This window comes from Cherax quadricarinatus, chromosome 13 (genome assembly GCF_038502225.1).
Source record: "Cherax quadricarinatus isolate ZL_2023a chromosome 13, ASM3850222v1, whole genome shotgun sequence".
In the NCBI taxonomy this organism is placed as follows: Eukaryota; Metazoa; Arthropoda; class Malacostraca; order Decapoda; family Parastacidae; genus Cherax; species Cherax quadricarinatus.
This window is the reverse complement of record NC_091304.1, coordinates 3,444,560-3,467,329: the sequence shown is the minus strand read 5'-3', so window position 1 is coordinate 3,467,329 and position 22,770 is coordinate 3,444,560. Positions and strand designations below refer to the sequence as shown.

Here is a 22,770-nt window from a genome sequence, read left to right as displayed (position 1 = left end):
GTAAAAACCTCCTCATAAGCTACCTTTTCCTCTTTTTATCACACCCCTTTACGCCATCCCACATTCCACCAATCACCTCCTCTTTCCTCCTGCCCCCTACCCTCCTATAACCACAGAAACTTCTGCCCCATTCTAATACTGCATTTTAAAACTATTCCAAGCCCCTCTTAACCCCCCACTACTCATCTTTTACACTAGCCCACCTTTCTGCCAATGAGTAAACATATCTCACCCGAACTTCCTCCTCCCATTAGGTTTATACACTTTCACCCCTCCCCTCTTACTTATTTACTTGCCACCTTCCTCTTTTCCCATCTACCTATTAACTCTAAGCTACTTAATACAACTAAATAATGATCAAATATATCAGTTGCCCCTCTGAATAAACATATACATCCTGGAAGCCTACTCATCAACCTTTTATCCACCAATACCATAATCTAATAAACTACTTTCATTAAGTGCTACCATACATACACCTTGTATATTTTATTTATCCTCTTTTTCATAAAATATGTATTACTTATTACCAAATTTCTTTCTACACATAGCTCAATTAAAAGGCTCCCCATTTACATTTTACCCTAGCACCCCAAATTTACCTACTACTCCTCCCATAACATTTTACCCACTTTAGCATTAAAATCCCCAACCACCATTACTCTCACCTTGATTTCAAAACTCCCCACTTGCATTCCTCAACATTTCCCAAAATCTCTCTCTCTCCACTACACCTTCTCTTCTTCCAGGTGCATACAAAGCAGCCTATAACCCACTTTTACATCCAATCTTTATTTTTACTCCATAATCCTTGAATTAATACATTTATAGTCCCTCTTTTCCTGCCATAAGCTTATCCTTCAACATTATTGCTTACTCCTTCACTTTAGGCTCCCTAACTTCTATTTGGAAACCCTGACCTAATCCCATTTTATTCCTCTCACCTGAGGCTCTCCACCCCCTTCAGCTGTTTCACTTAAAAGCCAGGGACATCCAGCTTATTCTCATTCATAAGCATCCACAATCATCTCTTTCTTATTCATCTGCACAACATCCACTTACATTTTATTATATATATATATATATATATATATATATATATATATATATATATATATATATATATATATATATACATACATATATATAGAAGAGAGAGAGAGAGAGAGAGAGAGAGAGAGAGAGAGAGAGAGAGAGATGAGAGAGAGGGAGAGAGAGAGAGAGAGATAGAGAGATAGAGAGAGAGAGAGAGAGAGAGAGAGATAGAGAGATAGAGATAGAGATAGAGAGAGATAGAGATAGAAGATAGAGAGAGATAGAGATAGAGAGAGAGAGAGAGATAGAGATAGAGAGAGAGAGATAGAGATAGAGAGAGAGAGAGAGATGAGAGAGAGAGATAGAGATAGAGATAGAGAGAGATAGAGAGAGATAGAGAGAGAGAGATGAGAGAGATAGAGAGAGATGGGAGATAGAGAGAGATGAGAGATATAGAGATAGAGAGATGGAGGGAAGATGAGATGGGAGAGAGAGATAGAGAGAGAGATGGGAGATAGAGAGAGAGGGGAGATAGAGATAGGAGATAGAGAGAGATAGAGAGAGAGAGAGAGAGGGAATAGAGAGAGATGAGAGAGATAGAGATAGAGAGAGATAGAGAGAGAGAGAGAGAGATGAGAGAGATAGAGAGAGATAGAGAGAGATAGAGATAGAGATGAGAGAGATAGAGGAGATAGATAGAGAGAGAGATAGAGAGAGATAGAGAGAGAGATAGAGAGATGAGATAGAGAGATAGAGAGAGAGATGGGAGAGAGAGATAGAGAGAGAGAGAGATGAGAGAGGAGATGAGAGGGAGATTAGAGAGAGAGAGAGAGAGAGAGAGAGAGAGAGAGAGATAGAGAAGAGAGATAAGATGATTAGAGATAGAGATAGAGAGAATGAGAGATAGAGAGATAGAGAGAGAGAGAGAGATAGAGAGAGATGAAGAGAAGAGAGATAGAGATAGAAGAGAGATAGAGATAGAGAGAGATAGAGAATAGAGAGATAGAGAGAGATAGAGATGATAGAGAGAGATAGAGAATGAGAGATATAGATAGAGAGAGATATAGATAGAGAGAGAGATAGAGAGAGAGAGATAGAGAGAGAGAGAGATAGAGATGGAATGAGATAGATATAGAGATAGAGAATGAGAGGGAATATAGAGAGAGAGATAGAGAGAGATAGAGAGATAGAAGAGATAGAGATAGAGATGAGAGATAGAGATAGAGAGAGATAGAGAGAGAGAGATAGAGAGAGATGAGAGAGATAGAGAGAGAGAGAGATAGAGAGAGAGAGATAGAGAGAGAGAGATAGAGAGATAGAGAGAGAGATAGAGAGAGATGAGAGAGATAGAGATAGAGAGAGAGAGATAGAGAGAATAGAGATAGATAGAGAGGAGATAGAGAGAGAGAGAGAGAGAGAGAGAGAGAGATAGGGAGAGAGATGAGAGATAGAGAGAGAGAGATAGAGAGAGAGAGAGATAGATGAGAGATAGATAGAGATAGAGAGATGATAGAGAGATAGGATAGAGAGAGAGAGAGAGAGATGAGAGAGAGAGATAGAGAGAGAGATAAGAGAGAGAGAGATAGAGAGAGAGGAGATAGAGAGAGAGAGAGAGAGAGAGAGAGAGAGATAGAGATAGAGATAGAGAGAGAGAGAGAGATAGAGAGATAGAGAGATAGAGAGAGAGAGAGAGATAGAGATAGATAGAGATAGAGAGATAGAATAGAGATAGAGATAGAGATAGAGAGATAGAGATAGAGAGAGATAGAGATAGAGAGAGAGATAGATAGAGAGAGAGAAGAGAGAGAGAGAAGATAGAGATAGAGATAGAGAGATAGAGAGATAGAGAGATAGAGATAGAGAGATAGAGAGAGATAGAGAGAGATAGAGAGATAGAGAGATAGAGAGATAGGGAGATAGAGAGATGAGAGGAGAGAAGAGAGATGAGAGATAGAGAGAGATAGAGATAGAGATAGAGAGATAGAGAGATAGAATAGAGAGAGAGAGAGAGAGAGGAGATAGAGAGAGATAGAGAGAGAGATAGAGAGAGATAGAGAGAAGATAGAGAGAGATGAGAGATGAGAGAGAGAGAGATGAGAGAGATAGAGAGAGAGAGATAGAGAGAGAGAGAGAGATAGAGAGATGAGAGAGAAGAGAGAGAGAGAGATAGAGAGAGATAGAGAGAGAGAGAGAGAGAGAGAGAGATAGAGAGAGAGATAGAGAGATAGAGAGATAGAGAGAGAGATAGAGAGAGAGATAGAGAGAGAGAGATAGAGAGAGAGATAGAGAGAGAGAGATAGAGAGAGAGATAGAGAGAGAGATAGAGAGAGAGAGAGAGAGAGAGAATTTGAGTACCTAATATTAGTGTCAGAACACACATTGGCTATGAAATCACAAGAACTAGTACAAATTGTAATTATCGAAAAAAAAGTATATCGGCAACACTTCTGCAAGCAGCAGGACTCCATGTTGCTGTCAGGCGAGCATCCAGCGCTAATTTCGGTGTCTTAGATCTCGGTACGTACCAACCCTAAAAAAAAAATTTTTTTGCCCTCTAATTTTTTTTTTTTTTTCAAAACATTCACAGCACGGGGCGAGAGAACGTAGATCTATCTTTGGGCAGTTAATGGATTAATATAATTAGGCTGTTCAAAAATGAATTTTAAAATTTATTCCATGCAACAAAAATGCCACTTAAAAATTCAATTGGCACCTACATTTTCTACTAAGAATCAAAACCTTCTTAAAAGTACAAAACAGTATTAGAAATTTGAAGCCTACCAGAAGAGGCCTTCTCAACAACAAAAATTGTTCATAGGGCACAGGCTAATAGTTGTATGAACCCTTAATCCCCATACATTAAACCAGCATTGAAAATCTGATGCTGACTGGATGAGGCATTCTAAAGTTACAAGCTAAACTCAAAGAAATAAAAAAAAATTTCATGCAGTTACTTGAAGATGCCCTTTGTAGATACTTAAGGTAGTACACTATTAGATAGGTAACTTACTTTGGTACCAAATCTTCCAGCTCTTGCCACTCTGTGAAGATATGTATCGCTGTCTTCTGGCATATCATAATTGAAGACTATGTTAACTCTTTCAATGTCCATTCCTCGGCCAAAGAGATTTGTGGCTACAAGAATACGCTGCAATGGTCCATAGTAGATTAAAGTTAAATGAATTACTGGGACATGTAGAAATTCTCTTTTAAAGTTAACAATACTATGCAAGTTATATTTTACAGTCAGTACTTCAGTTTTTCAAAAATATACCAATACATACAATACCAAATATATACAATACCATATACCAATATACAATGAACATCACTGCACTTTGCACACTGAAGCAAAATAATACCAGTATCAATTAAAAGGGAAAGGTACCTAGGGATTGGCAGAGAGCATGTATAGTCCCTTTATATAAAGGGAAGGGGGACAAGAGATTGTAAAAATTATAGAGGAATAAGTTTATTGAGTATACCAGGAAAAGCATACGGTAGGGTTATTATTGAAAGAATTAAGAGGTAAGACAGAATGTAGGATTGCGGATGAGCAAGGAGGTTTCAGAGTGGGTAGGGGATGTGTAGATCAAGTGTTTACATTGAAGCATATATGTGAACAGTATTTAGATAAAGGTAGGGAAGTTTTTATTGCATATATGGATTTAGAAAAGGCATATGATAGAGTGGATATGGGAGCAATGTGGCAGATGTTGCAAGTATATAGAATAGGTGGTAATATACTAAATGCTGTAAAGAGTTTTTATGAGGGTAGTGAGGCTCAGGTTAGGGTGTGTAGAAGAGAGGGAGACTACTTCCCGGTAAAAGTAAGTCTTAGACAGGGATGTGTAATGTCACCATGGTTGTTTAATATATTTATAGATGGGGTTGTAAAAGAAGTAAATGCTAGGGTGTTCAGGAGAGAGGTGGGATTAAATTATGGGGAATCAAATACAAAATGGGAATTGACACAGTTACTTTTTGCTGATGATACTGTGCTTATGGGAGAATCTAAAAAAAAATTGCAAAGGTTAGTGGATGAGTTTGGGAGTGTGTGTAAAGGTAGAAAGTTGAAAGTGAACATAGAAAAGAATAAGGTGATGAGGGTATCAAATGATTTAGATAAAGAAAAATTGGATATCAAATTGGGGAGGAGGAGTATGGAAGAAGTGAATGTTTTCAGATACTTGGGAGTTGACGTGTCTGTGGATGGATTTATGAAGGATGAGGTTAATCATAGAATTGATAAGGAAAAAAGGTGAGTGGTGCATTGAGGTATATGTGGAGTCAAAAAACATTATATATATAGAGGCAAAGAAGGAAATGTATGAAAGTATAGTAGTACCAACACTCTTATATGGGTGTGAAGCTTGGGATGTGAATGCAGCAGCGAGGAGGCGGTTGGAGGCAGTGGAGATGTCCTGTCTAAGGGCAATGTGTGGTGTAAATATTATGCAGAAAATTTGGAATGTGGAAATTAGGAGGTGTGGAGTTAATAAAAGTATTAGTCAGAGGGCTCAAGAGGGTTGTTGAGGTGGTTTGGTCATTTAGAGAGAATGGAGAATGGAGAGCATTTAAATCTGTAGAAGGAAGGCAGGGTAGGGGTCGTCCTCGAAAAGGTTGGAAGGAAGGGGTAAGGGAGGTTTTGTGGGCGAGGGGCTTGGACTTCCAGCGGGCGTGCATAAGCGTGTTCGATAGGAGTGAATGGAGACGAATGGTATTTGGGACCTGACGATCTGTTAGAGTGTGAGCAGGGCAATATTTAGTGAAGGGATTCAGGGAAACCGGTTATTTTTATATAGCCGGACTTGAGTCCTGGAAATGGGAAGTACAATGCCTGCACTCTAAAGGAGGGGTTTTGGGATATTAGCAGTTTGGAGGGATATGTTGTGTATCTTTATACATATATGCTTCTAAACTGTTGTGTTCTGAGCACCTCTGCAAAAACAGTGATTATGTGTGAGTGAGGTGAAAGTGTTGAATGACGATGAAAGTATTTTCTTTTTGGGGATTTTCTTTCTTTTTGGGTCACCCTGCCTCGGTGGGAGACGGCCAACTTGTTGGGGGGGAAAAAAAAATCAATTAAAAGGAATAATTTTATGATACGACTCTGGTGCAGTAGTCAGCACGGCTGCCTCTAAATCAGCAGACTTGGGTTCAACTCCTGGCGGAATCTTTTTTTCTCCAGGGGGGAAAGTAGAACAGAATTCTTCCTTCGTAAGCCACGAGTGTCATTAACCCCTTGACTGTCGCAACCCCTAACCCTGAAGTGTCTCATGGCGTCACGCCAAAAAAAAAAAAAAAAAAAAAAAAAAAAAAAAAAAAAAAGAATCTTTTCCCGATTGTAAACGACGCCAAAAACATGAAATTCGATGGAAAACTGACGGAATTCCGCTCTCGCAAAGTTAGCGACCTCGGCGATGTTTACAAATCGGCGATTTCGCTCACTTTGAGCCCTATTTTCAGCTAATTCCCTTGTTCCAGTTGACCAAACTCATAGCTATTTCTTTAGAACTCCATTTTTTCTATCGATTGAGTACAAGAAACTGCCCATTTACCAATTTTAACTACCCAATAACATGATCAGAAATTTGCAATTTGGCCAATTTCACAAAAATTAAAAAATTATGACCATTTCAAAATAAGGTCCAGAATGAACAATGCAGACATTCCTGGCTCTAAAATAACATTTTCTTTGTTCATCAGTCATGTCTCCAGACCCCTCTGATATTACTCTTGCTTTCTATTTTGAATTTTTATTCAAACAAAAAATAATTTACTGTTATACAGACTACTGCAATACTGTAATAATTGTATAAATAACATCAACCATTCATAACTGCATATAAGAATGGCTAGTTGGACATTTATTGGACAATGATATCATTTGTTTACTTTTGAACATCGGCAAAAATCAAACATTTCCCATATTTTGAGCTCCATTTCCAGGTTCTTTTTATAGTAAAATCAATCAAAATCACCTCTATTTCTATAATATGCTTTCCATTCTGTCAAATGAGACCAAGAAAACGAGAATACAACCATAAATACTATATGAAAATAGACCACAAAGTCGGTATTTTAATTAAAGAAAACGGTCGGAGTTTTTTTTTCTCATTATGCCCTGCATGCTCCAGGACTTTTTTTTATATGGTGCACACTGACCACACAGACCCATTCTCTCACATGTGGGCCTACCAACTTTCTCCTGCTTGATTTGAAGCCACTAGAATTTATGAGTATCAATACATACATACGTCAAACACGGTACCTCGTAAGACGTATATATACGACCTCGACAGTCAAACGGTTAAGAGGCAACTAAAATGCCGGGAGAAGGGGCTAGTAACCCCTTCTCCGGTATACATTACTAAATTTAAAAAGAGAAGCTTTCATTTTTCTTTTTAGGTCACCCTGCCTTGGTGGGATATGGTTAGAGGGGAAAAAAAAAAAATTATGATACCTCAAGGAGGCATTTGGGGCTCAACACCCCTGTCCCCTGGTCCCAGACCAGGCCTATGTAGAAAAAGGATAAAAACAAATTACCTTCTGGAAATCTTTGAACTGCTGGTAACGACTAAGCCTCTCCTCCTGGGTCATAGCACGGTGTATAGCAATGGCTGGGAAGTTCTGTTCCACTAACAGCTGCGACAATGCCATACATCGCTGCACAGACTTCACAAATATCACAACCTACAAAAATTAAATTAACTTTATAGTGAGGTAACAATGGATTATAAGTCTGTATTTAAAGAAAGATAAGTGCTTTAATTAAAGAAGTCAATGACTTTACTAAATAATCTAACCACTAAACTGTGGCAGGTCCTGTTTTTAAATTCCAGTGCAAGAGGCAAAACCCCAAAATATAAGAAAACTTGCAATTGTATGGTGAAAGGTTGGAAAAAAAAAAAAGGATTTTTGTAGTAAGTGTAAATACACACAGCAGTATTTTTTATTATTTTAACAATTTCAAATGTCTAACACTATGTGCACTAGTTTTTATCTTATGCATTTCAAGGTTTAAATTCCTGAAATATGAATAGCTGTACATACTTATTTTACAAACATGTTGCAAAAGAATTAGTGCTGCACATCTTAGTTTTTCCACTGCTGAAGCTGGAATTTTACTGACACTGTTTTAGCCAATGTGTACTGGTACTAACTGAAGTCAGATCTGTAGAAGAGATGCAGCCCTCAGCAGATCACGCAGTGCACTGTGTTTAAGGGCTGCAACAGCTGAGGCCAGATGAAAGGTTGCGATGGCACAAGTGACAATTGAAGCAGTACAATGGCTCCTAGGTCCAGCTAACTGGCTAAGAACGACCCTAGAGACAGATGACAAGTTGCAACTAGTCAAGGCTAGGTAACTGGTTATGACTACAAGCCAGCAGTTAGGCTGCAACAGCCCAGAAGCTGTATGGTCAAAATAGCCCTAGGACCAACTGTATAGTTTCAATGACATTTTAACTTTTTACCTGTCAACAACCCCAAATCTGAAAGCCCCTTCTTTGTCACCGTACACAAATAACCAGAACACAGGAGACAAACTTAATGAAGTTTTAATCTGATTTGGACCACAATACCATGATGGTTCGTCATTGTATTGGGTCCTTTTATTCTTGCGTGTCACCATTTTTTATAAGATAAAAATAACATTCTGATGCAATATTTACACAACTATTTTACCAAGGCGAGGCCTATTTTAGGCGAATTTGTAAAAAAAAAAAAAAACTGACCCAATTTTTTTTTTTTTGGCGAGTATGCCTTTTGTACTAAAACACTGAAAAGAAACTGCTCATTTAACCACCAAAACTTAATTACACTTTCCTATACAACAAGTCCTTGATTTACAAACACATTGGGGGACCTCCTGAATGGTGTACAATATTCGTAATACAGGAAGTCTTCAACCTTACGGACACATTGGGGACCCTCTGTATTGTGTATAATAGCACATGTATATAATATTATACACAACATGGAAGATTCTCAACGTCTAAATTGAGGACTTACTGTACAACACTTGTGCATTTTAAATTCATCACACAAATTAAGATGCTTTTCTCAATTTCTGGGCTCACAAAACATAACAAGGAATGCTTGTTCAAGGTTTAGCCTCTCCCAACAACTAAAGTAAACTGGGTGGGATAGGAAGGGTCCTTACCCATTTCCAGGAAAAACTGCCAAAAAACCAACCATCCCTGCTACTTTGAGGTCCATTTCAAGTCACCTCTAGTCAATCTATCAATACCAAGAAATGGCCAATAAAACCATGAGAATCATCCCCCCCTCCCCCCCAAAAAAACAGGCTAGTTATTCTCATCATGCATGGTGTAGATCAAGATTTTTCAGACTGTGTACACCCACTGCAGACCCCCCCCTTTTATTTTTCTTGTCTAAGTCAAAATTTGCCACTAAGCAAGCTTGAGGGTGCTATGAATTGTGTATTGACCTATGTGGTGTGTCAGTGGGAACACTGTCATCTAGTGAAAGAGGTTATGAACTGCACCTACACTTTGTAATCCTTGTTTAGTAGGCCAAATTAAATTTAATCTATCATCTGAACATAAATGAAATAAATAATTTGTGGTGACTAACATTTCTTGAAATAATTGCATTAATAAATTTACACACAGTTTGTTCAAGGTTCAGAGGCCAAATCTCAAGTGACAGCCAGGGTTCAAGAATTTTCATTTTTTTTTTATTTTTATTATAAGAACCTTTTTCTGAAGGTAATAAAGTACGAAATTCAATGGAAAATTGACGAAGTTACGCTCTCGTGAATTTTGATGCGTCAGCAATATTTACACATCTGCAATATTGCCAACTGACTCCCATTTTAGGCCACTTACATTATTCCAGTCAACCAAATTCTTTTCTATTTTGCTAGTATTACTTCTATTTTATTGACTGAGCACAAGAAATGCCCCAGTCAACTGTTTCCCTTTTCAAAATAGGGTCCAGAATAAACAGTGCAGGCATTCCTGACACTAACATTTCCTCTGTTCAATAGTTATTATGTTTTCAGGCTTTACAAATAAATCCCATTTTGATTTTTTGTTCACAATGAATTTTTATTCACACCAAAAAATGGAAGATTTACTGTCATGCAATATTGTAATAATTTTATAAATAATATCACCAAAACTAATTTGGTGATATTATTTACATTGGTGATATTTGGTAATATTTATACAATTATTACAATATTGCATGACAGTAAATCTTCCATTTTTTTTGGTGTGAATAAAAATTCATTGTGCATAAAAAATACCAGGAAAAGTGTACGGTAGGGTTATTATCGAAAGAATTAAGAGGCAAGACAGAATGTAGGATTGCGGATGAGCAAGGAGGTTTCAGAGTGGGTAGGGGATGTGTAGATCAAGTGTTTACATTGAAGCATATATGTGAACAGTATTTAGATAAAGGTAGGGAAGTTTTTATTGCATTTATGGATAGGGGAGCAATGTGGAAGATGTTGCAAGTACAGTGGGCCCCCGCTTAACGATCACCTCGCAATGCGACCAATTATGTAAGTGTATTTATGTAAGTGTGTGTGTACGTGTATGTTTGGGGGTCTGAAATGGACTAATCTACTTCACAATATTCCTTATGGGAACAAATTCGGTCAGTACTGGCACCTGAACATACTTCTGGAATGAAAAAATATTGTTAACCGGGGGTCCACTGTATATGGAATAGGTGGTAAGTTACTAAATGCTGTAAAGAGTTTTTATGAGGACAGTGAGGCTCAGACAGGAGTGTGTAGAAGAGAGGGAGACTACTTCCCAGTAAAAGTAGGTCTTAGACAGGGATGTGTAATGCCACCATGGCTGTTTAATATATTTCTAGATGGGGTTGCAAAAGTAGTAAATGCTAGGGTGTTCAGGAGAGGGGTGGGATTAAATTATGGGGAATCAAATACAAAATGGGAAGTGACACAGTTACTTTTTGCTGATGATACTGTGTTTATGGGTGATTCTAAAGAAAAATTGCAGAGGTTAGTGGAAGAATTTGGGTGTGTGTGTAAGGGTAGAAAGTTGAAAGTGAACATAGGAAAGAGTAAGGTGATGAGAGTATCAAATGATTTAAATAAAGAAAAATTGGATATCAAATTGGGGAGGAGTATGGAAGAAGTGAATGTTTTCAGACATTTGGGAGTTGACGTATCAGCGGATGGATTTATGAAGGATGAGGTTAATCATAGAATTGATGAGGGAAAAAAGGTGAGTGGTGCGTTGAGGTATATGTGGAGACAAAACGTTATCTATGGAGGCAAAGAAGGGAATGTATGAAAGTATAGTGGTACTAACACTCTTATATGGGTGTGAAGCTTGGGTTGTAAATGCTGCAGCGAGGAGGCGGCTGGAGGCAGTGGAGATGTCCTGTCTAAGGGCAATGTGTGGTGTAAAAATTATGCAGAAAAATTTGGTGTGTGGAAATTAGGAGGTGTGGAGTTAATAAAAGTATCAGTCAGAGGGCTGAAGAGGGGTTGTTTAGGTGGTTTGGTAATTAAGAGTGGATCAAAGTAGAATGACATGGAGAGCGTAGAAATCTGTAGGGGAAGGAAGGCGGGGTAGGGGTCGTCCTCGAAAGGGTTGGAGGGAGCGGGTAAAGGACGTTTTGTGGGCGAGGGGCTTGGACTTCCAGCAAGCATGTGTGTGTGTTAGATAGGAGTGAATGGTATTTGGGACCTGACGAGCTGTTGGAGTGTGAGCAGGGTAATATTTAGTGAAGGGATTCAGGGAAACTGGTTATTTTTATATAGCCGGACTCGAGTCCTGGAAATGGGAAGTACAATGCCTGCACTTTAAAGGAGGGGGGTTTGGGATATTGGCAGTTTGGAGGGATAAGTTGTGTATCTTTATACGTATATACAGTGGACCCCCAGCATTCGATGGCATCGGTATACGTTAAATCCAGTATTCGATACATTTTAATGCAAAATTTTTGCCTCGCCACTCGTTAAAATACGCGCCACACGTGATTCGTCCGGGATGCGTCCACGTCAGTGACAGTGTTAACAAGCCAGCCAGTGCGCTCGCATCTAAGCATACATTCGGTACATTCCATATTATCAGTGTTTTTGGTGCTCGTTTCTGCAGTCACCATGGGCCCCCAAAAAGCTTCTAGTGCCAACCCTGTGGTAAAAAGGGCAAGAATTAGTATGGAAATTAAGAAAGATTTTGAAGGGTTTGGGGCTAACCCTGAGAAGCCTATGCCAGTTGTGGAATCCATTGTGCCTACTTAAAAAAATAAGGAAATGTGTGCAAAGTGGGTTGAACTGCAAACTTTTATGGATGAAAATCACCCTAACACAGCTATTGCAAGCCGTGCTGGTGACTTACAATGACAATGTTACGGCCCATTTTAGACAAATCTTAAGGACGGGTGGGAAATTTTCAGCACGCTCTCAAGAAAAAAATCGAAAATTATGGAAATTGAGTTATTCATATAGAAAAATAGCTTAACTCTTTGGCAACACAATGGTACAAGAATCAATGTTCTAAGATGTTTCTACAAGAAATTATAGTAATTTATATCAGGTATGGTAACGGCGATGTAGGCAGCGCATCTGTTCTCAACCCATGTATTTTTTTCCTTGTTTTTTATCGCTTTTTCTTTGCATTATTCTTTCTAATACAATAATTGATTATTTGGCATCATATAAGAGTAGGTGGAGCTTATCAGTTGAGTACCAGCCAATCGGGAGCTATCTGAGAGCACTCGGCAGTACTCCCCCTCCAGATGGTGCCAGGTGAAATCACTTCATTATTACGCTTTTATCAGCTTATATATCGACTATACGGCTTATTTATCTATCAGAATTGATCTAATATGATATAATAAACACTATAAATAACAAACAAACTTGTTATATACTCTAGACTGAATAAAATAGGCCATAATATGGCGAGAGTCCACCAGCAATATTTCGATATAAATGAGTTACTCCCCGTCTCCTTGTTGTATTGTTTGGTCTGTGAGTGATAGAAAATGGTATTTTGAAGAGGATAACTGCACTAGAATATCAGTTTACTTAGAAAACCACTGAAACAAACGTGATTTTCGTAAAAAAAAATTTTTTGGAGACTGCAGGCCGGCCGGCGTTCCAGGCCTATATCTTGGAAGTAACTTTTTCACTTATTTCGCTGACCTACACCATTATTAATGATTGTATTGAAATGATTTTCACAGACAATATAAAACAAAGTGTGCTTGACTATTTGGTGCTTCTTTTTTTGGAATATATCAAATATTTTTTATTTTGTGGGAGGTAAAAGGCAGATATTTTGGTGAATGCCAAAAAGTCTATCAAATGTATTTTTTTTTTCATAAGATATATTAGATGAAACATGTGCATCCAAAATTCGTCAGACGTATTCTAACGGTTGGGATTGTCGGAAGTGCCACTCGTAGTGCCATTTTGTCATTCTTGCTGCCATATATGAAGTCATTGAATATTTTTTTCTGTTGTTTGTTGGCCAATCATACTGAAACTTTGTCACATTCTTCTACACGTGAACCTCTAAACGTACACCGAAAATAAAAAAGTTGGCCGAAATTTTGACCTCCAACCTTAAAGGAACGGCGACAGACGTCCAGCGACTCTCAAGCTGGTCCTAGTGGCATTAAAAGAAGGGAAGTAACCCCGGAAAAGGACTTGCTACCTTAAGTCCTAATGGAAGAGGATTCCCCTTCTAAACATTAACTTCGACACTCTCCCCTCTTCCCATCCCATCAATCATCACCAGATCTTCATTAAAGGTAAGTGTCATGTATTCTATTGTTAGTAGAGTACTACAAACTGTGCATGTCTTCTTCAGTTTGTGTGCATTAAACTTAATATTTCATGTGGTAAATTTTTTTTTTCCATACTTTTGGGTGTCTTGCACGGATTAATTTCATTTCCATTATTTCTTATGGGGAAAACTAATTCGCCTCCCAATAATTTTGGCATACGATGAGCTCTCAGGAACGGATTAATATCGTATACCGGGGTTCCACTGTACTTCTAAACTGCTGTATTCTGAGCACCTCTGCAAAAACAGTGATTATGTGAGCGAGGTGAAAGTTTTGAACGATGATGAAAGTATTTTCTTTTTGGGGATTTTTTTTCTTTCTTTTTGGGTCACCCTGCCTCGGTGGGAGACGGCCGACTTGTTAACCCGTAAACGGTCCAAACGTATATATACGTTCACTACTGTACTGCCTCAACTTTTTTGAGAAAAAAAATTGTTTAATAGGAAAAAAGAGCATAGGGTACCCAGGCATCCCCAATTATTTTAATATGGTGCATAGTGAGTGCTCACACCCATTCTCACATGTCTAGGCGACTCAGGCTTATCGTGGCAATGTTAAATGTAGGACACACAAAACGTATATGTACGTTTGGGGCACTAGTGGTAAAAATGTATATATACGTTTGGACCGTTTACGGGTTAAAAATCACCAATTCGTGAACACACATCAGACCCACCAACTGACACACATTAGATGCTTGACATTTGTTTACTCTTGAACATTGGCAAAAATTGAACATTTCTGCTAATTTGAGTTCTTTTTCAAGCCATTATCAGTACTAAAACCAATCAGAATAATCTCTGTACGATATCTTCCATTCTATCAAACGAGACCAAGAAATCGTGAATACAACTATATACATAAAAAAAAAAAAAAAAAAAAAAAAAAAAAAGTTGCTGTTTTAATCCAAAATTAGTCAGTTTTATCCTCTCATTATGCACTGCGTGCTGCAGGATTTGTCTTATGTGGTGTACACTTATCACAGGTGTATTCTCTCATATCTAGGCCCAGATTTACCACTCATGGTTTATGTGAGTGACCCGAGCTCATGGCGTAGATCTACGGCTTGGACCCTGGCTTCAAAGCCGTATATCTAAGGATAGGACCCTGAAAGGGTTAAATAGCAAGAATTTTTATAATTTCCTTTTAAATGCCACTCTTCCTCCCTTCCCAAAGAGCAGTAATGGTATGAGCATGGATATTAGACACCCAAATTACTTTGAGAATCAAGATGGGAAACTATCAAAGTCGTACAGAAATCAGTGTTGGGTCCCATATTTTGCCTAGTGAATATTAAACTGATAATGGCACATTAACGAGGAATACAAAGGCTGCATGAATAAACGAACCACTGAAATTGTCAAATAAATGATAACTCGAGTTTAACTCCTGCAAAAGTAGTTATCAAGCAGAGCTGGAGAAAGAGTGAAGATAGTACTATCAGTGGGAAAACACCCAGAAACCTTTAAAGGAAAAGACTTGAATAATCATTGCCCCCAAACCCATCTCCATAAGAGCAGAAACTAAGCACTACAGAAGCTCGCAAAACACAAGCAGGACATTTAGGAATGTACTAATGTGTTAGAAACAATACATGTGTAAACCATTCTTGAACACAGTATATAAAACTGGTTTGGAGTTCTTGACTAGAAAAATACTAGAAGGTTCAAAGTATAAATGAATGCACTAAGACTTGGTGCTAGATTTAAGGGTAACAAGGGATGAAGGGTGCTCATGGTTCAGTTGACAATGTTCTCAGCTCTCACTGAGGGACAGAGGATCTCTCCCCAGCATGGATGACACATTAAGGTACGTTTCCTTACACCTGATGCCCCTGTTCACCTAGCAGTAAGTAGGTACCTGGGTGTTAGTAGACTTGCAGGTCACATCCTGATAAAGATTAAGGCATCCCAATGGAAATCAATATGACAGCCCCTAATGACAGAGTTATCATCTTACTAACCCTCCAGATCAAAAACCCAAATATAGCAAATTACTTAAAAAAAAAAAAAAAAGGGTGGAGTCAGAGCTGTAGTGGAAAGGACATGCATTTAGGAAGGGATTTGGAAGAGGAAGGGGGGGGGGGGGAAGCAGTTCAAAATGGGTGTTGTCACTGTTGCAAAAGGTCAGTTTCAATTAAAGTTTGTATTTTAAAGGAAGGACTTTCTGAGAGGATAGCTAGTGAAAGCATGTCAAGGTTAATTTATCATAAATGAAGTGTGTGCACTCACTGATATATAGGACAAATGATTAATGGTAGTAATACTGTTGGAATAACCCGACAATTCTTGTAGGTGTCTGGCAGGTCTCCATTAGGTGTCCATGTAATTCTTGTGTCAATACATAATCATCCATGTAATTTCCCATACTAGACAGCAATGGAAGGAAAATGGCTAGAAACAAACTATGAACAAATGCTGTTTGATGGAAAGCACTTTCATGGTCATCGATTCAATCCGACACGATCACAACTGGTCTCGAGATACAGAGACTACTGAAGTTTATAAAATAGGAAACCCTTAAGAGACTGGTAGGCCTTTAACTGCTTACTTCACAATTCAATTACTGAAGTTAATTCACTGCCCAAAAACCCAACAGATAACCTCGACACCACTGTTGTTAATTGCATAATACGTTGAAAGTTAAGACGTGTGCAACATCTGGTAATCTTTATTGTAGATGTTTCGCCATCCAGTGGCTTTATCAACACAGATTCTTGGACAATCTGTACTGATAAAGCCACTGGATGGCGAAACATGTACAATAAGGATTACCAGATGTTGCATATGTCTTAACTGTCATCTTGTCGGCATTTTATACCTTTCGTGCATAAGTTGCAATGTGTAGAATCGAAGTACTAGATCTCTTGAAACACTAAAGGAATCTGAAAGAAACGAGGAGGCAGAGATGGTTGAAATGCACATGAGTGACGAGAAGTGTATACAGCCATTGCGAAAACAGTGGCTGTCTCGAGTAAACATTCATTCTGGGGAGGGAGGAGGGGTCGAGTGCAGTGTATTCCACTCCATCTGGGGATTTGGAACCATAAGTGAATAATGGAAGAATTCAAAGGAAAGAGCAGTCTTAACAGCAAAAATACCAGTCTTCAGGTAATGAAGGGAAAAACAACTTGAGCCACTAGAACTTATCAAGGCTATGCCTATCATTATTCATGTAACTAAGAACGAACAGTAAAGGAAATGATCACATGTAAGGTAAACAAATTTTACTAGCAATGCAACAAAAGATAGCCTGACTGTATATTATACACAAGCCAAAGGATATAAAAAACCACTTCGAGTGGTCAGGAAATGTAGTAAACAGAATACAAAAATTGAAGCATACTCAATATAGGAATTAAAAAATAATGACAAGACTATTTCATGTCAGTGGGTCTCTGTTAAGAGGCAGGCCCAGGAGTTAAAGCTCCCTCACACTAATCTCAAATATGCAATTACACATATTACTCGCATCTATTATTTTAATACTACTTCAAATTCGATATTTTCTTCAATATTTGCAGTTTATTATCACTCAATAATAATTGCCTATTTTAACCCTTCAACTGTCCAAACGTAGATCTACATTTGCACGCGTAGCGCTCCGAACATAGATCTGTTTTTTTTTTACATTGTTTCTTATAGAGAAAAGGTCGGAGCGCTACACACAAACGTAGATCTACGTTTGGACAGTTTAAGGGTTAATAAAACGTATATTTTAAGAGTATTTAATCTAATACAAAGACTGATGTAAAGGATTACACATACCTGGTTAAATTCTAAAGCATCAAGCAATTCAAACAGTTTCCTGTTCTTTTCATTCTCCTTAATCTTGACATAATGCTGCTGCAGACCATTTAGAGTTAACTTTGCTTCATCATCAACATAAACCTCCATAGGCTGTAAAGACAAGTTAGCAGTGTTGCATACATTGCTACAAGCTTCTGAAGACCATGCACAAGTTAGCTGCATGCCACAGCTGACTGTGCAAGGGAGGATTATTCTAAAACAATTTAACTGTTCAGTACATGAAAATATTTGCCAATGAGATCATTTACTCTTAGCCTTTTAAAGTTTTCACATGCCTGAGAAGCATTTATATTTAATTATCTTTTAACAACACCAGGTTAAAAAACTTACAAGTAAAAGGGGATTTTGCACCTAAGTTAAATGAGCTGGTCGTATACTGGAAAGGAAGAGCTACACAAGCAGGGCTACCATTCCCCAAAACAAAAATTTGACTTATTTCTTAATAACCATCCCTGCCCAGACAGAAAACTTAGTTTTGTTGAAAGCTAGCTGAACAATTTAAAGATTGTCAAATTATATAAACCTTAAAAATTATGCAGACAAACCTTACTCTTATACCTTGTCTGTGCAGTACATGGTACATTAATATGTCGGTAGTCAATGTTTGAATACTTGAGAAAAAAAAAATTTACTTGTCCTTAGCAAATCTATAAGGTGTCAATGTTTACTTGAAATGTCAAAGAAAGGTATGCTTAGTTTTTTTTTTTCATCCAAATGATTAACCCTAATTGACAAAAAAAAATAAAAATAAAAAAAAAAACTTTCTAAACTGCTCCCTTTTTTCCCCCTCCCACAATTCCCCAAACCTTGGTTGCCTGCTCTGAGGAATGATTATGAAGGCCCAGGCGTGCGAGCTGGAGATCACCACTATCACCAACGACCAGGTGTCAACACAGCAGCAGCACCAACAAAGTATCCTGTGCTTCTTCATCCTCCACCCTTATTCCCACTTCCATATTCTTGCTTGCATGTCTTGAAGGCCAGCTTCTACTCTTGCAGTCGTGATGTGATGCGAGTAGATTGACATAGGATTGGGAAAGGATAAGGTAATTTATGGACTATATGGATTAGGTTAGGTAAGGATGGCAGGAATGATTTGCATTTGTACTTGCACCACTTGCCACGGTGCGAAGAGGCGTGTTATAAATCTATTGTCTTCCCGAACAGCGTCGTTTTGGGTGAGCAAATGCATAGATAGAGACTGCATGAACATGAAAGGCTGTGACCAGTGGAAGGCAGTGAGGCACTTGAGATTTACATCACATGGATGAATAACAAGGATACAGGTAAGGAGTGCCAGAGGCAGGATCCAGGATGTGCCCCTGACTGGGTACTGTCAGGGTTACAGGATAATGTATAGGAAACTGGTATCAATGAGAGTGAATTATTGCTTTTGATCTGTATAGATGATATTTTCTCAAAACTGGGGGCAGTGGATGATTGGGGGGAGAATGGCAATGAATCCGATGTTGTTCGTTGTGGATGATAGATGAATATGATATAAAAGAGACTTGGCCAGGACAGAGATCTTCATTCTTCAGGGTACTGGATGGGGCTCAGAGGTGGAGTGGTACGCCCAACAGAACGTACTTCCCACCCATGTAAAGTTGCCGACACCGAGGTACGACACTAAGATGGTTGTGGAGATATACCGTAGTAGAAACAAGAGAAAAACTTCAGTAATTACATCCTGCATAAATTTCTTGCAAACTGGACGAATATCCTTGCTCAATGTGGCGCTGAACATCATGACTTGCTTCTCGTGAGGAGTGTTGCGGAAGATTTCTTGAACATCACGACGCATATCTGGAAAAAAAGATGGGAATAAAGACTTGTTGGCATTTGACACTGGCTACCTGGAAAATAAAACGAACTCATTTAAATAATTGCACTTCTCTCAGTGTATTCGACAAAAAGTGCTAAACTTTCATGGGTCAAACAGTTCAGTATTAGTGAAGGTGTATAATTAAATTTAGGGCAACAGTTGGTTATAAAAAAAAAAACTGACAGATAGGACAGATTATATGGTGAAATGATGCTAACAAAGTTCTTGAAGAGGTGCCAGACATCTTTCCATGTGGTATCTGTGTCGGCTTGCTAGAAATCAGACAACCAATACTGCATACCAAGTACAATGGGATATAGAGAATCAATATTTTTGGATAGCTTGTAACAAACGTAATACAAAACAACGTCCCCGCGGCCTGGTCTGAGACCAGGCTTCGTGGTGGATCAGGATCTGATCAACCAAGCTTTTACTGCTGGCCACACGCAAACTGACGTACGAACCACAGCCTAGCTGGTCAGGTACCAACTTTAGGGGCCTGTCCAGTGCCTTCTTGAAGATGGCTAGGGGTCTCTTGGTAATCCTCTATGTATGTTGGGAGGCAGTTGAATATTCTTGGGCCCCAGACACTTATTGTGTTGTCTGTGTACTCGTGGCACCTTGCTTTTCATTGCGGGAATGTTGCATCTCCTGCCGAATCTTTTGCTTTCATAGGGAGTGATTTTCGTGTGCAAGTTTGATACTAATCCCTTAAGATTTTCCAAGTGTATATTATCATCTCTCTCTCTCTCGCCTGCATTCCAGGAAATACAAATCAAGGGACTTCAACAGTTCCCAGTAATTTGGGTTCCTTATCATACTTATGTGCTTCATGAAAGTTCTCTGTACACTCTCCCGGTCAGCAATTTTGCCTGCCTTGAAGGGGGCAGTTAGTGCACAGCAGCATTCCAGCATCTGCCTGTTTTTTTTCGAGACTGCACACACTGATATTAGCATTTATGGTGGGGGAGAATACAGGAGTGGTTTGTGAGGGAGTTTGGTTATTTAGAGGATGGAGCAAAATCTGATGACTTTGAGGGTGTATAAATCTATAAGAGAGAAGGTAGGGTAGGGGTCACCCAAGAAAAGGTTGGAGGGAGTGGGTAAAGGTAATTTTGTGTGCAAGAGGCTTAGACATCCAGTAGGCATGTGTGAGCATGTTAGATATGAATAAGTGAGGGCAAGTGGATTTTAAGACTTGACGAACTGTGGGAGTGAGAGCAAGGAAACACTTGAAGCGATCTAGTGAAACCAGTTTGCCAGACTAGTTTTGGAGGTAGGGAAATAGTGACCGCACTCCGAAGGGGTGGGGATATTTGCAGTTGGAAGGGGCATCCAAGCCCCTTCGAATGAATGATGGTGAATGTTTTTTCTTTCAGGTCACCTTACCTCAGTGTTAGACAGCCAGTTAAAAAAAAAAAAAAAAATATATATATATAGAATTATGTAACTTGCCAAATGAATAACCTGCATGAACTATTTGCAAATGCAAAACTCTTAAATTAAAAGAAGGTGTGCTACAAAATGGATCTCTAATAAAATTTAAGTTGAAAAGTGACTGAAGTTTTGCAGGATATACCACTGCAGTACAATTTGTAATTAACTTGCAAGCCAGAGCCACGAATTAAGAATATTTCTCTATACTAGCCTCAAGTAACTTGTACATCAGCAGCAAATGTGAAGTGCCAAAGTAAATAAAACTGTATATTCACCTAACTACACAAACTTATACTGTACAGTGGACCCTGAGTTAATAATGCTATCGGACAGCGATAAAATCGGATACCGATGCGTTTTTGCGTCAAAATATTGGTTCAGATAACGATGAAAAACTCGGTTAAGGACATTCGTCGCGAATGTGCCCGCACAGCCTGAGCCCATGTACAGCCAATGTGTCATTATTTACAAGCCAGCGAGGACAATTCCACAAATACATGCGATACACTTTCTATTATTCCATTGTTTTTAGTGCTTGTAACTACTAAGCCACCATGGGCCCAAAGAAAGTTTCTAATGCCAGCCCTGTGATAATGAAGGAAAGAGACAATAAAATTAAAGAAAAAACTCGTAGCCAAGTACCAGAGTGGAGGAGGAAGAGAGACGGGAGAATGTGCCTTCTGCAGTGATTCTACGATATGTATGATACTAAAGCAGCAGGTATCGATAAAGACTATAGTGCCAGCCAGCGATAAAGTGTAGAATTAACAGAGCAGCAAAGTGAGCAAGCGATAGAAAAACAACACGAAAGAAACTCCCCATGTTGTTAGATGTGTAAAGGTCGCTGAACATACGCCACCCTGCTGCTATCTTCCACCACCCCAAACCTCTGCCAGCATCTCCTCCATCAAGCTAACTAATTAACGTAAGAACATAAGAAAGCAGGAACACTGCAGCAGGCCTGTTGGCCCATACTAGGCAGGTCTTTTACAATTCATCTCACTAACAAAACATTTGCCCAACCCAATTTTCAATGCTACCCAAGAAATAAGCTCTGATATGCAAGTCCTACTCAAATCCAACCCCTCCCACTCGTGTACTTATCCAACCTAAATCTGAAACTACCCAAAGTCCTAGCCTCAATAACCCAACTAGGTAGACTGTTCCACTCATCAACTACCCTATTTCCAAACCAATATGTATGTAACTACAGTATTTGTGTATGCCTGAATAAACTTATTTATAAATTAAAATGTAAATATTTCTCATTTATAAATCACATACAATGTTTCAGTGTGAACAGTGGTGGTGGGTTCTGCTGGTGCCTCCACCTCCACCATGTATGGCTTCTCTCAGTGGCCCTTATAAACCCAACAACACTTCCACCAATTACTCCTCACATACTTTATTCATTATAGAGTATATATCATGTTTATGTTATTAATATCGTTTATTATGTCATATTAGATGAATTGTGATAGATAAATAAGCTGTAGAGTTGATAATAGCATCATATTGAAGTACTATTCTGTCATGCCTCCTGACAGCAGGAACGGATTAATTGAATTTCCATTTTTTATAGGGCAAATTAAATCGGATAACGATAAAATCAGTTAAGGACAAGTTCTCTGGAATGGATTAATATCGTTAACTGAAGGTCCACTGTATTTACATTTAACAAAAAATTCAATACACACCTAGTTGTTCAAGCATCTTGTCGCATTCATCCAAGACGAAATGTTTGAGATTGCGCAGATTAAGCTTCTTATTGCGGACCAGAGCAAGAACACGACCCGGTGTACCAACGACAATATGAGGACAATTACTCTTCAGCGTTTCTTCATCCTTTTGAATATT

General features: G+C 38.6%; 1 protein-coding gene across 2 annotated transcripts in view; it reads right to left on the bottom strand.

Moving 5' to 3' along the window:
• Positions 1-22,770, bottom strand: part of Hel25E (ATP-dependent RNA helicase 25E) — a 46,567-nt gene that overhangs the window by 14,138 nt on the left and 9,659 nt on the right. Inside the window, exons 4-8 of one of the 2 annotated variants that reach the window (XM_053776623.2) lie at positions 22,611-22,770; positions 19,339-19,457; positions 17,610-17,741; positions 7,585-7,731; positions 4,046-4,183 (exon numbers count right to left, since the gene is read on the bottom strand). The exon at positions 22,611-22,770 is cut by the window's right edge and continues 117 nt beyond it. In XM_053776623.2, coding sequence (XP_053632598.1) covers positions 4,046-4,183; positions 7,585-7,731; positions 17,610-17,741; positions 19,339-19,457; positions 22,611-22,770 — 696 coding nt within the window. The remainder of the gene's footprint in view (positions 1-4,045; positions 4,184-7,584; positions 7,732-17,609; positions 17,742-19,338; positions 19,458-22,610) is intronic. The other variant, XM_070084396.1, reaches the window with a different exon arrangement.